The 14100-nt window shown below is 39.8% G+C and overlaps 1 protein-coding gene across 1 annotated transcript in view; it reads left to right on the top strand.

Annotated features, from left to right (window-relative positions):
- TTLL12 (tubulin tyrosine ligase like 12) overlaps nucleotides 1-14100 on the top strand; it is a 28442-nt gene that overhangs the window by 852 nt on the left and 13490 nt on the right. The window contains exons 2-6 of the mRNA XM_054199482.1: nucleotides 5686-5861; nucleotides 7738-7936; nucleotides 9708-9867; nucleotides 10519-10652; nucleotides 13832-13908. Of these exons, the coding sequence (XP_054055457.1) occupies nucleotides 5686-5861; nucleotides 7738-7936; nucleotides 9708-9867; nucleotides 10519-10652; nucleotides 13832-13908 (746 nt within the window). The remainder of the gene's footprint in view (nucleotides 1-5685; nucleotides 5862-7737; nucleotides 7937-9707; nucleotides 9868-10518; nucleotides 10653-13831; nucleotides 13909-14100) is intronic.

The raw sequence follows: 14100 nt of genomic DNA, 5'->3' as shown, positions 1-14100 counted from the left end.
GCATATGAACAATTTACTTGTCTCGGGCTGTTTTCTGGAGTGGTTTTGGCTGGTTGGTTTGTTCTGATCCAAGTAAAAGCTGTCCAGCCCTTTCAGAGGACAGGGATAGTGATAGAACGTTCTGGCAATGGTTAAAATAATAACAATGCAAGAAACACTTTGTCGAGCATCTTAGAGTAGCGGTGCTGTCTGACTTTATCAGGCCAAATGTGGGGTAAATTGTAAGCCTTTGTAAAATCGCCGTCATAGATGCAATGGCATAAATTTGGGAACATTGCATTCTTGAGTTTCCCTGCTGTAGCACTGCCCAGGCATCATACACACCATCCCTATGCAGGGCTTGGGTATGTTTCAGCTGAAGCTGATACCAGAAGGTGTGTCTGGACCTGGTCCTGAACTGGAGCGAATATGGGGGCACAGGCACACTCCAGGATGGAGAATCCTTTTTCCACTGTGTTTTAACAACCATCCACTCGCTCCCTGGAGCTGTGTGATGAGAAAGGGGGGAGAAACCAAGTCGAGAAAAGGAGTCATTTTGGATAAAGAACTTGTAAAGAGACAAGTTGAATTTAGAAAATTTTTTTGGCATGGACTTAGGCAAGCCTCACCAGCCTTAGTGGTGAGGAAAGCTGCCTTGGATTTATTGGAGTAAAGGAACCGGGAACTGAAGCAGGAAAGAGACAAAACCCGAAACTAGTTGTCTGGAGACTTGAGAGCGCTCCAGGGAGTCTGGAGGAGTCTACCTGGAGAAGGAAGTAAGAATGAGGTGAACTTTTAGTCCTGGGGAAAGAAAGATGGGAATCTCAAGGTATGGGGTGAAAAGGGAACTAGCAGTGGGGTGCAGCAGGGCATGATAAGCAGTGTAGAAACAGACAAAATGGGATGAGACATTTCAACAGGAAGTGTAGGACAGTGGGCAGGGAGAGGGGACTGTAGTTTAACACCCATGTACAAGTAAACTAATTTTTAATTACTTGAACACTTCTCTTACCCACATCAACTTCAAAGTTGGGACCAGAGGGAAGTATAGCAAGTCATGATATAATCGAGTATTTATAGCACGGGGTCTGAATATGGTTCCTGCTACTTTCTAACTGTTGTGTGTTTGGCACTGCTAATAACATGAATATGTGTGTATTACAGAGAAAATAAATCTGTGTTAATTCAAGCATATGCTTGAATCACAAGGTTCCTGTTATGTTATACCTCTCCCAGTAAGTATACGTGCAAGTGACTTGGAGCAGGGAATATCAACTGCTCTGCTTAAGTAGGACCGTATGACAGAGAATGTATTGGAACAAGATGAAATAGAAGGCAGTATAAAGCTGCTAAAGAAACGTAAAGTTGCAAACTGTTGCATTGCCATATGCCAGTATTAGAAAGCTGGAGGTAGCTGGCAAACTGTGGAACTGTCCTGTGATGTGATATATGCTGAAGATCGGTGTCCTGTGGCTGAAATCCTTGCGTATTACCAGCTTTGTTGGGGGGTTTTGAAATTTGGAAGGTATGACAATAGAGTGAGAGGAGACTCATGGTCCTGACCTTTTTACAGAGGCTAGGATGGTGAAAGGCAGGATGAAGAAACCATATGCCCTAAGGTGGCAGGCTGCTCCGCAGTGGTGGCTGAGCATGCTCTTTTGTGCTAAGTGTTTCAGTTTGTGTGGAGAGAGATTTAATGATTTCAATGTGCTTAGGAAGATAAATTAGGCTGCTGATGGTGCTTGTCTCTACTGTTGCAGCTTCTCGGTTTTATCCAGGAGAAGGGCAAAAGGATATGGAGAAGACTGGGACATCCAGGGAAAATAACTGTGAGGAGTGCTGTGAATTGGGGTGAGCTCTTGAGAGGAGGTAGAAACAGCTGCAGTACCTTACTTAGAGCTGGACCATGTGGAGTGGCTGGAGGAGCAGCAGTAAAGAAAGCAAAGGAGGTGAAGGGAAAGAATTAAAATGTTGTGGGAGTCTAGGTAATAAAGAATAACTGTGGGTGGGGTGAAAAAATCAGTGCAACGTGGATCATAGGATGAGTTTCCTTGTTTCATGTGTGAAGGTGGGAGGAATTTTTCATTTGTCCTAACCTGTTGCAAAGATTAATACTTTCTAGCATAGAACTTGGAAAATTTGCATCCCTAATACAGATAAAAATCTCTTACATGCGTACCTCTAGAACCCAGCCCAGGCAGCTGTTTTCCAACACACACACTTCAGCATACAGAGTGAATGCACCTTCCTTCCTATGTGTACGTTAAAGCCTGCTACAGCAGTGGAGGCTTTGGGTTTTTTCTTCATTTGAAGAATGAGATCTGCTGGAGCAGGTTTTCTTCGCGAGCATTATGTAACCAGGAATTGAATTGGATTGCTCATTCAAAACATGGTATATCTGCTAGATCAAGAAACCTGCTTTTATTTATTTATTTTGTGTTTGGCATTCGAGGTCTCTGTTGGGAAGCAAACTTTTCTGCATTTCTGGCAGAAACTTGAAAAATGAAACATATTGCAGCAAGATTTTTGTGGCCCTGAGATGTTGCTGGCAAAGGACTTCTTAGAGTTTCACCCTGGTTAAAAATAGAGGCTCTTAATTACTGGAAGGAATGCAGCATGATCAATACTACTAGACTTTATTTTCCAGGGCAGGGCAGGCTCTTGTTCAGAGGCTACCTGTGGCCTTCAAAGTAGTTTGCAATGTGCCTAATAGGAATTTGCTGAAAATGCCTGTGCATGGTAATTGTCATGACATGTGCCTTGCTTTGTTATCGCATTCTCTGGTTCATTCTCTGGTTGGAACTGCACCTGAATTTGAAGAGGGAGTGATTTTGCCCAAGCTTGTTTTGCTTGCAAATAGTTGTGTCACCGAAATGTGTTGCTCTCTCTTTGCTGTTTTCTAGAGATTATTACTTATTCTGGTGGAGTACTTTATGTGAGTTCTCCCTATTCTGCTTCAAGCAAAAGGTTATACTTTTTAAACTAGTAGCGTGATCTTATCCGGCTGATATTTGCCTTAAGCAGCTTAAGATTCCTTAAGAATCTCCAGAGCTCCTGCTTAGTAGGTTCACAGTGTGACAGACCCTCTCAAAGGGAGGGAGGGGGAGAGGAGGACAGTAGTGTCATCCATCTGCATAACAGAATGTGTGTCCACACTGCCAACCGGCCACTTCTGCCAAACTGGTCAGTTCACTACAGAACTGTTTGCATTATCAATTAGAAATTTTAAACAAACAAACAACAAAAACCTTAGGAAAAAGCCATTGGTTAAGGTGGTCTTGAACTACTGTTCTTAGAAGTGTGAATTGCTTCAGGTGAGGAATACACCTAATTAACTTTTTCAAGGTTATAAATTCTCTGAGGGTTTTTTAGCACAATTCTACTGAAAAGGTATCAAAAGTGGAGATTTATTGCTAAATGCAACTGCTACAGTCTCATGCTGCTGATGCTCTGTTGGAGGGAGAGATCAAAACTTTGCCTTAGGGGATTTGGAGTCCCTTCATTTTCAAGTCTTGAGTTGATATTTAATAAAATATAAAGCCAACAGCTTCTCTTTAGTTGTAGGACTTGATATTAACATTCATTGTGTGTGTTTGGTGAACGGGTGGAGCCTGTGGCAAGTGAAGGCTAATCTCCGAGTCAGCAGCTGGCTCACCTCATATCCCAGCCCTTATAAAGTGTAGAAAGAATACATAGTGCTGTACTGTAGCAGGTGTCAAGTGGACTCAGTGAATCACACTTGCGGTTTTAATTTTCTAATGACTATCAGTCACTTAGCTGTGGTTTCTTCTGCTAGCTAATGAGCTTGATGAGGACAGCTCTTGATCCAGCAGCAGGAGCAGTGAAGTGTCACTTCAGGGAGGAGTGGAATGTGTTTGTGCATGCTGGTCCACTTTTTTGCTGCCTACTGTAAACCAGGATTAGCACTTGTGTGGTGGGCCAAATCAGCGAGCTGATCTGGCTGGGAGCTAACCTGGCAAAAATGAGTTGTGAGCACCACTGGCAGCCACACAAGGAAGGACTCCTCCTTTTGCTGGGACCTGCCTGCGGTTACATGAATGACTATGAATTTTACAGGCAACTGAGCAGAGACTTGAAGAAACATTGGTGGCTACTGTTGTAACAGCAGGAGGTTGTGATACTGCTTACTATTGGGTAATGTTATCCTCTTCTAGCAAAACTGAAAAACTAGAAATAAATTATAACTGCTAACTATTTTGACGCCTGCTGAAGTAGAAGATACTAAATTGGTTTCTGATTTTTTGTTAATAGGCGTGTTTTTAATCTCCAGTGAGGCTGTTTGCAAAGTTATTTTCTTTATCCTAAGAAAAATGTATATGTGGAGTTAGCCAACGTATTGTTGGTATCTTTGCCTTTGGGCTGGGGGATAGAAAAATACCATTTCCTGCTCCTCAGAAGGGAATGTCAGGCACTTCTCCACTTGGATCTGGTCTGCAATACCATGCTGCTGTTTAAGATCTGAAGCAGGTGGTGTTTCCCTCCTGCTTTCCTCCCTTGCTAGATGTCTTTAGGCAGCTATGTGCTTTGTCTAGGTGACATTGCTTTACAAATGTGGAACCAATTTCCTCACCCTCCTGTTGGGGCTTAGCCCAAATAGTTATCCTGAAGGAATACTCACTTGAACAAATAAAAGATTGTCACTGCCACTGGGATTTCACAGCTAATAAGTTGTCAATGTCCAGAAGTAATGACTTCTAATAATGTGATGTCAGAGGCTAGGTCTACCTGGGCTTGGCTTGTTAAACCAGTAACTCTAGAGGTCACACTTCTAGGTCTCTCTCCCTCCCTGCTGCTTTCTGGTGAGATTAGATTGAGGCAAACAACTTGTCTGCTCCTGCCTGGTTCATTATGTAGCATGTAAGTGACTTAGGAAAATAAGTCCCCCTAAAATGTTTTGAAAAGTGTTCTGAGGCTTTACTCGTTATTTCTTCTTAAAAGCATACGTTCACTTTGAAATCATGAAAGTTGTCAGCAGAGTCTTGGTTCTTCAAAAGATATGCAAGCCCACCATTTTGGGCAGAAGGGAAACTTGTGTAGTGACCTACATAATTTATGTAGATGAAGGTGTTATGTCCAAAGTAGGCAAGAATGTAAACAAACCCCTTTCAGCACATTAGTAGAGGTCAGTGTATAGGCCATAACTTGCAGCAGTATAAGGAATCTTGCAGCTCAGCCAGAGGTGAGTGTGCGCAGGCAGTTCCTTTTGTAGGGGAGGAAGAAAGGGGGAAACATGCTGAGATTTCTGAACTGGTTTGGAACTTGATTGGTGAAAGCTTTTTTTCTTCAGGGACCTTAATGTACTTTAGTATGGTTGTATAGCCTGGGTAACACCTGGTTTTGCGGGTCTTAAATTGTTGATTTTATCAAAGTTAAGCAAAAATATTCTGTTTTCAGCTTCTAAAATTCTTTATGAGGAGTTAAACTAATAGGTGATTATCAGTAGACCTGTGGGTACCAAAGAAGCCAATAAAACTTCCTGCCAATATTAACTAAAGAAACTTCCCAAACAAACAGCTCTCCGAATGTTATGGAATAAGTACTGTTGTTCATTTGTTAGGTTAAAAATTCTCGTTTTTATCAGATTGCAGGCCAAAATTGTCTACAAGTGTCTTTCAGTGTTGCATTATGCACATCAGGGTACTGCCTCAACCAGCTGCTTGATATTTTGTGCGCTTTCCATCTCAGGTATTTGATGCTGGTGACTACTTTGGAATAATGCAAGTAGAAGAGGTGGATGAGGAGGAAGAAGGTGATGAAGAAATGGAAGAAGAATTAAAAAAGAAACCAAATCCTGGAAATGAACCTTGTTTCAAAGTTATCGTAACAAATGAGAATGGGCTTCAAGCCTCCAATCCAAATAGGTAAGCAGCGATTTCAGAACTAGTGTTAAGTCTTTGAGTGGTCTTAAACCCTAAAATGGTACAGACAGTTTGCTTTAAAACTTGTTTGATCCTACTCAGAAATCTTTTTTTTTCTTACTACAAGACATAACTGCCTGCTTGAGGAAAGGTGCATGCTATGAGGCGCATCTTGAAAAGGATATACTAGGAGTGCAAGTATCTTAACATTGTTCCTTTTTAAATCATGCAGGAAGATGCTTAGAAATTGGTTTTAGTAAACTGAGGGAGAAAATAAGGAAAAGGCAACCTTGAAATGAATTCTGCAGAAGTAAAACAAAACTTTGTGTCTGCAAGACTGTGCCCTTGGAAAAAAAACCCTGAAGAAATATTTGTGACCTTCACAAATCTCAGGCTAAGGAGGTACTAAGCAGCTTCAAAGTAATGATCCATGGACTATTAAATTTCCTCCAGTTGGCTAAAATATACTTCAAGAGTGTGTGTGATTGCATGATATGCATGCATACATAATTGAATATATCAAGTTACTATTGGCTTTCTTCAGAATCAGCTTATCTGTCATGAATATGAGACTAGCATGCAGCTACAAAACTAGAAAAAATTTGCATAAGAAGCAATGTTACAACACAGCTTTTTGTGTTCTTATTGATTTCAAATATAGAATGGGCTATTTGTTGTATATTAATAAATAGCAGTGAGATTAACTCATCTCTGCTGGAGATCTAAACACAGTTCTGCTCAGTTCTATAAAACTTCTTTTGCCAGAACTTTCATACTTTAGGTCCTAAGTTTAAAGCAGCTCCTGTGATAATCTTGGGCTTCCTTGCAGCATTCAGATGTATGTGAATGTAGGAGCAGAACACCAACATGCCTTTTTGCTAACATTTCCAAAGAGCTTGACCTTAGCGTTCTTTGGAGTCTTTGATTTTAAAATTAAATGAGATTTCTTCTATATGTGGCATCTCAGATACAATAATTGTTTAAGGATACTTGCTGTACTTGACAACTGATATGTGTTTAACTTTCTGATATATGAGTAGTGGTGTGGTTTGTTTAGCAGGGTTGTTGTGGCTTGGTTTGTTTGGTTGGTTTATTTAAGCAAGTAGAATTCAGATTTTTTTCTCTGACTTGGTTCAATAAGAGGATAAAACCAAAATGTGAAGAACTCTTCTATGTGAATAAATATGTGTCTTTTTGAAAAAATTGTGCGGCCTAAATGAGGTTTAAACTTGTCAAGGGAAGCTGTGCCAGTGTATGTTTTTGTTTTGGATTAAATTGGTAATTCTTTTAAAACAATGCATTTTTTCTAAAAAGACCAGGAGTGTGGAGAATGAAGCAGCCCCAAAAACCCAAAGAGAAACAATCAAAAAACCTTAACAAAACTTTAATACTTTTTTTTTTTAAATAGCAAATACAGGGTTTTGATTATCAGACCTCTCCACATAGTTTTATGGTAGATGCCACAGAACTCATGGCTAACAAGATCCTCAGATACTTTCGAAAAATAACGTATTGTTTTCCTGCTTCAGGCAAGAATATCAAGTTGATGCAGTGGAGTTAATGATCAAAAGGGAAGAAACTTGTGTTCCCAGCCTTTAAAGGGAATTAGGCTTACAAACTGAATGCCCTGTGCTGTGTTTGCTCCTCATTTTCATGAAAATACTAACTACTGCAAAATAAGCTTTCTAGAACAAAAACAGTGTGTAAGTTACTGCTGGGAAGTTGTTCCTAACCTGTAATGTCACAATGTGTACTCAGGGAGTTACTTTGGGTGTAAGAAAAGACTTGGCTACAAGGAAATGTAGCTCTTATTCATGGAACGTTTGGCTGTATACATGTAAAAGATATATCATTGTAATGTTACCAAAATTCTCTTAAGCATTTTCCTCATCGACCATGCCTGGACGTACCGTGTTGAACATGCCCGCCAGCAGCTGCTTCATGTACCTGGCTTGCTGCACAGGATGACAAATCTCATGGGAATCGACTTTCACGGAGAGATCCCAGATGAGGGCAGTATTGAGCAAGTGTTGCGCGAAATGTGGAAATACAATCAGACCTACCAGCTTTCTCAAGGGGTAAGTCTCCAAAGCCTAATTAGGATGCTAAAAAGTTCTGAGTAATCCTGAGTGAAGACATTCCAATACATGGTTATTAACAAAGATACATTTTTAAATAAAAAAGGGCCTTTACAGGCATTTCAGAATAAACTTCTACTTGGAAGGAGAGCAAATGCCGTGTAAGGCTAAAATGCACAGCTGCTTGCTACCAGCTTTCTCATGAGAACTTTGAGGGGTGTTTTTTAAATAGAGGGGGAGAGTCTGCTGTAAAAGGGGGCTGGAAGTGGGAGATCTGCTTGTATGTTACGTGGGGTTTTCCTACTCAAACTTCATCATAGTGAAGGAAAGAACCTCTCATGAGTCAACTGTCTCACATAAGTGTGTGTCTCAGCTATGCTTGCAGTTTTCCTTACCTGCATAAAGTGCTTTACATACCGGAGATATACCCCCTGGTTTTTATTTGGCAACTGATTGTCCATGCTGTGTAAATGTTAGCTCACCCTCGGGTTAGGACCGTCTAGCTTCAAGATGGAGCCTAAGTGTTTCTAGGCATAGCTTACTCCAAGGCTGCTACTTTTAGTGTGGATAAGGCTACTCCAGGTTTGGTCCTTCTGCCCTATGTGGTCCTTCACATGGTACCAGCATGTCTTGAGCTTTCAAACACCTTCAAGTACATACATGCCACTTCTGAGGGAATACAGCCCTCAGGGTTCAGTTAAAAATGCTTTTGTAGGGTCTGCAATGTAGCTCCTAGGCTATTGCGAGTCTTTCGGATTAAAGAGGAGAAAGGTGAATTCTTGGGGCTGAGTCCTACGCAGAATGGGCAGGGCTAACCCTAAGCAGGGTGAGCATAACCAACCTGCACCTGGTAGCTTGGGGGCTTGAGGTTGTTCTCTGGAGTGGTCATCTTTATTAATTAAGGTATCAGCTTAGCTCACAGTATTATCGGGCCTGAAAAATCCCCAAGAAAGGGATTTCTCGTGACTGCTTTTTTCTTTAAAGAAAAGGGAGATCTGAACGGTATCTCTCAGTCTTTCTACCCTGTGTCTTTGTTTCCCATCTTCTTGTCATGAATGGCTTGTAAGTCAGGTGGAATTATTTGTGTTACCACTTGAGAAATGATTTCCTGTAAGACAGTTAAACCTGTAGCTGAACTTGTCTTCTGTTCCCGTTTCTGGCACTGGGTTGCTTGAATATCTGAAGTCTAATCTCTGCATTACGTTTCTGCCTCTGTAAAAAGGCAACAGTAGTGCTACCAAGCAATTTAAAGTTTATTCATTCAGAATTTTATCATAGTAAGTGTTGCGGGAAGGGGCGCTTTGATGATGCAACCTCAACACTCACAGCTAGCTGTTGTTGCAGGAGGCAGTTCTGCTGTCCTTTACTCTTAAGCTGTAAACTTTAAACTCCTTTTAGCAAACTGACTCTGATAGAAACTGAAGGAAAACTAATCCTACCAATCAGCCTTCTGCTGGTTTAGCTCCCTGAACTGGCTAGTTTGGTACAGGGGAAGCGAGTCTGGTAGGCAATGGCAGTAGTATAAGAAAGAGGATGGGACTGTGTGGCAGAGATGGGAACAGGCTTTCCCAGCAGCGGCTGGATGCTAGCCTGGCTTAGCCTCAGAGTTGCAGAGATGAGTGTGTTACTCTGTACCTAGCACCTGCTCACAATCTTGGTGAAAGTAGGGAACAGAGAAATGGTGTAGGGGGTGCTGCCAGCGCCTTCTGCCTTGCAGTGCTTTTCTAGCAATTTATATGTGCAGGATGTCTCACTGTCTTTAATCACACAGACTGCAGAGGAGAAGGTTCCTGTCTGGTACATTATGGATGAATTTGGATCACGCATTCAGCATTCAGATCAGCCTAGTTTTGCAACAGCCCCTCTGTTTTATATGCCTCAACAAATTGCTTACACTGTTCTCTGGCCTTTGAGAGACCTTGAAACTGGTGGTAAGTGTGTGTCTGTTGAGTATTTACTTTTTTTATGCTTGCAATAGAAGTTGGGCCATATTCTTACAAATCGTTGAGCACTTCCCAGTAGAACAAAAATTTCAAGACCAAAATGACTGCATATTTATAATACTATCAAATTTAAAAGTTCTCTGCCTGGTATTTCCATAATTTGTGAAATAGAGGCCTTTATTGGTCCAAAAATGTTGCTAATGTTTTATTGACAGAGAACTTAAATCTTGCATCACTGTTTTAGTGAAGCTACCGTTTTGCTTATCTGACAGTTTAAAAAAAAAAATCCTTAAAAGTCTATGTTTGTAGCTTTGAATCAGAAAGTGAAGTACTGGAAGTTGGGAAATGCTAGGCTGCTGATTTACTCCTGTAATCTTGCTTGGGGCCACCTTATGCCCCCATCATGCGGGGGAGATAAGTGTTCAGCTGCCTTGGCTAGACTTGACATAAGTATGATTTGGTTTCAAACTAATTTTTGCATACTAAATAACACCCTTTAATTATCTCTAACTTTACATTTGAATAACAAAAGATAAGGTGTTATTAACTGTTCAACTATCATTTGTGTGATATGCCATAAAGAAGACTTTCAATGGAGAACAAAAGGCAGTCCCTAAAGGTTCTCCTTGTTTGCTGCAGATGAAGTGACTCGTGATTATGCTTATGGGGAGACAGATCGCTTGATCAGGAAGTGTGTTTTGTTGCCATGGGTGCCTACTGAAGTGTTGGATGTCAACTGTTTTACACCAGAGCCATCAGATGAGCATTACCAGGTATAATTTTAATAAGTTAAACTAATATTTTATCCCTTTTAAGAAGAGGCAGTGTCTAAAAAAACATTGCAAGAGTTCTGATTTTGCTTCTTTTTTTAAGCTTAAAGATTGATTCAGAGTATAGCTACTAAATAAAAAAAATAATCAAAGAAAAGCATGGTGAGATGAGAAACGTCTTACATATAATATCTAACTGTTTAAAAACTGAAGCAACACAAGTGAGCTCTAATATGTTACTGCAGTATTGTGTAACTTTTTAATAAGCGTGCTACAAGGTACTTCATGTGAGGTACCCATCTTCCAGTTAGATGTTTGATACATTGTCTAATAGGCTTACTGATTGGACTTATTATTGCAGCACTTCTGGTCAGTCTTGAATTACTGAAAGATTTGGTTTACTATTTTAGGAGTGGTTATATTTTTCAGCCTGGCTACTCATTTAATGTTGTGGTTCTAAACCACTAAATATTGTAGCAGAGACATCTTTCATTTGATGGCACTATTATAAAGTACTCATCTGTTTTGTTTTGAGCTCTGCTTTCTACTAAAGGCTTGTGATATTTTAAGGACTATGAAGTTAATGTTGTTTGTAATGTTCTTTTCATGAAACAAGTCTGCATGAGCTTTCTTATTAAGAAAAATGAAGAAACCTGATGCTTACGAGGGTGCTGTACTGGCTGCTAACAGCGTTCAAAGTGCACCTCCTAAAGATGAATCTATACCCCAACTGTCTATTTCTTATGATGGAGAATAGGCAGAAAATGCTGGATCCAGCTTGTTATTAACAATATCTAGTCAGAAGTGAAGTTAACCTGCTTATGCCAAATAAAGGTACACACTCAAAATAGCTAGGCTGTCTTGTAACCTAATTCAGACTGGTTCGTTGGGATTTTGCATTTTTGGAAGAGGGTTAGATGTACTTTTCATTTACAGATGAGGAACAACAGTGCACCCATAGTTCACGTCTTACAGGTGTTCTCTTGGCAAAAGTGCCTGGGTGTCAGATAAGGCAATTTTTTGCATGTGTTCTAATTCTGTTTTGGGGGGATCAGGTCAAGTCAAAGAACTGCGTATGGCAAACAGGCGAACAGTATCCTCCTTTACCACCTCGCCTTAAAAACGTCTTCTCAAAGTATCCTTTTTTTTTTCTTTACTGTGTCTCTGCCACGCAGCTATTGAAAAGAGAGGACAGCAAAATATTGATGATAGGACCAACAAACAGAACTTTCTTTTACTCTAGAATGTTTAGCTGTAGATTAAAGTCTTAACTGGTGACAGACCAGTGAAGAACAGCTAGCTTAGGGCATAACACATCCTTAAACACCAAAAATGAGATGGATAGAAAGAGATACCATGTTGCTGACATGTCTAATTCCCCTATTTTCACATAAGCAGAGCTGCATGCACAAAAAAACTTCAGAGATCTGTTTACAGCATTAGTATGTGAGCCAGGAGTTCTGCAGGGAAATAACAATTGTGTAGAAATGTTTCTAAATGTTTATGCAAGTCATACAGTTTCAAAATCATTCACTATACAATTTCTGCAACTGCTTTACTACTATGTGCAAATAATGATTGATTTTTTTAAATGGGCTGTGTTGTTTTTTACTATAGCTAAGGATGTTATATTTGTTATTCTAATTTTCCTTTAAACCTAAAGGCGTCAACGTTCTATTTTAAAGAATCACAGTGTTGTTACAGCAACATTGTAGCTTAACTTTTTACCTGGTTTTTGTTTTGTTACCTAATTCTGGTCTCAAACACAGACCACAAAGGCTGTAACTTAAATGGTACTGTGGGTAATAATTGGGCAATGATTGCAGAAACCAGTGTTAGGGGAGGCATTTTCTAATGAAGTTTCTGGGGTGGAAGAAGTATCTCTTAGAGGGACTAGAGTAGTTGCTGTTCTGCAACAGCTCCCTGCATTCAAGTTGCAGAAAAGACAGTAATGATTCCTCTGGTACTGTTCTGAGAATTGTCATTGCCACTTAAAAGTCCAGGCTCCCTTCCTATTCTTAGGTCACTGCAGGAATTTTTTTGTATTTGTACTGTCCAGTCTGTTTTACAAGGTGATGACTGAGATCTTTGATTACAATTGTGTTTTTGTTTATGCTTTCCATGACTATATTCCCTATAGCAGCCTTAAAGGTAAAGAGGTGCATCTATGACTGGACAGACATTTCACCACTGCAACTTAGGAGGACAGCCTGCAGCAGATGGAACTCAGGGAACTGTTGCAGAACAGCAGCTACTTTGGCTTCTCAACATTCACTTCTCCTATCCCAGACCTTTGGCAGGGTATCAGCAATGATCCAAGTGTGTATTTCCTTTTATCAGTCAAAGGTGGTGTAAAAGATGGAGTGAGATTTTTCAGGCATGTTTACTGCTGAAGACTGCTAAAAGCCTTTTGCTCATTTTTACAGGAGCAGATTTAGGTTCCAACTTCCTGTAATTGTTTTAGTTATCTGTAATAAAACATCATGGCTAAATGGCCAATCTTCCATTTTGTTGGAAATACAGTAACTTTGATTTTTACTGCATGTGATCGTCTGTGATTCGATATTTTGTTTAACGCTTAGGAGAAACAGGAATTTTTCAGGGTGCTTCAACAGTGTTCATAATACCTGGTCTGGAAGCCATATTACTTGTTCCTTTTTTACTAATAGCCTTTTACCTCTGATTCCCCTCTCCCTCTGCTCTTGTACTGATTTTTTTTGAGCAGCGTATTACACAACATAATATATTTCTCAATACTACACAACGTATTTCTCAAAATGCAGCTTTGACAGAATTCACTTATGCCAATGAGACATGCAGGTGGACTGTCATTTTTACTGTGACTACAAATGCACCAGTATACATGTATTTAAATACTTATATGGAGATAAGGAATTGCAGAAAATTATCTGTAAAGGTTTACAATTTGAGAAAATTTCAACAGGCTATTGCTAATAAAACACTTGGATGAACATTGAGTCATACAGAATATTTTACCTGTAGCTTCTCCTTAAAGATTATGTTGTTTTTTCAATCACTTTTCTAAACTTGATTAAGCACACTTTAAAATTCAGTTTGGTCTAAGCTGCTGTTCGTATCTGCTGAATATTGTGGAGCTTGACCTAAGGCTTCTCGTTTATTCTGCCTAGTATTAACTTTTTGTGGGCTTTCTTGTTTTTTAGGCTATTTTAGCAGAAAACAAGGAAAAACTGCCTGTAGCGATAAATCCACCAGTTTATGACAAAGACAAAGTTTTCAAGTACGTATCTGCAAACAAAATACTTTCTTACAAAGATTAAGTATAATAATTGCAGTGTGCTGAGGCTGAACTGCCTTTTCTAGCTTTGAACAGAGGCAAGTTGAAGGTGTGTTTATATGTAGCCACTTGCTTAAGATTTTGACTTACTAGTTGCTCTTGTTGGATTCTTCAGAGTAAATGAGTTTTCACTTA

The sequence above is a fragment of the Rissa tridactyla genome, chromosome 1 (assembly GCF_028500815.1).
Source record: "Rissa tridactyla isolate bRisTri1 chromosome 1, bRisTri1.patW.cur.20221130, whole genome shotgun sequence".
NCBI lineage: Eukaryota > Metazoa > Chordata > Aves > Charadriiformes > Laridae > Rissa > Rissa tridactyla.
Note: the sequence above shows the minus strand (reverse complement) of the source record. Positions and strands in the feature narration are given on the sequence as shown.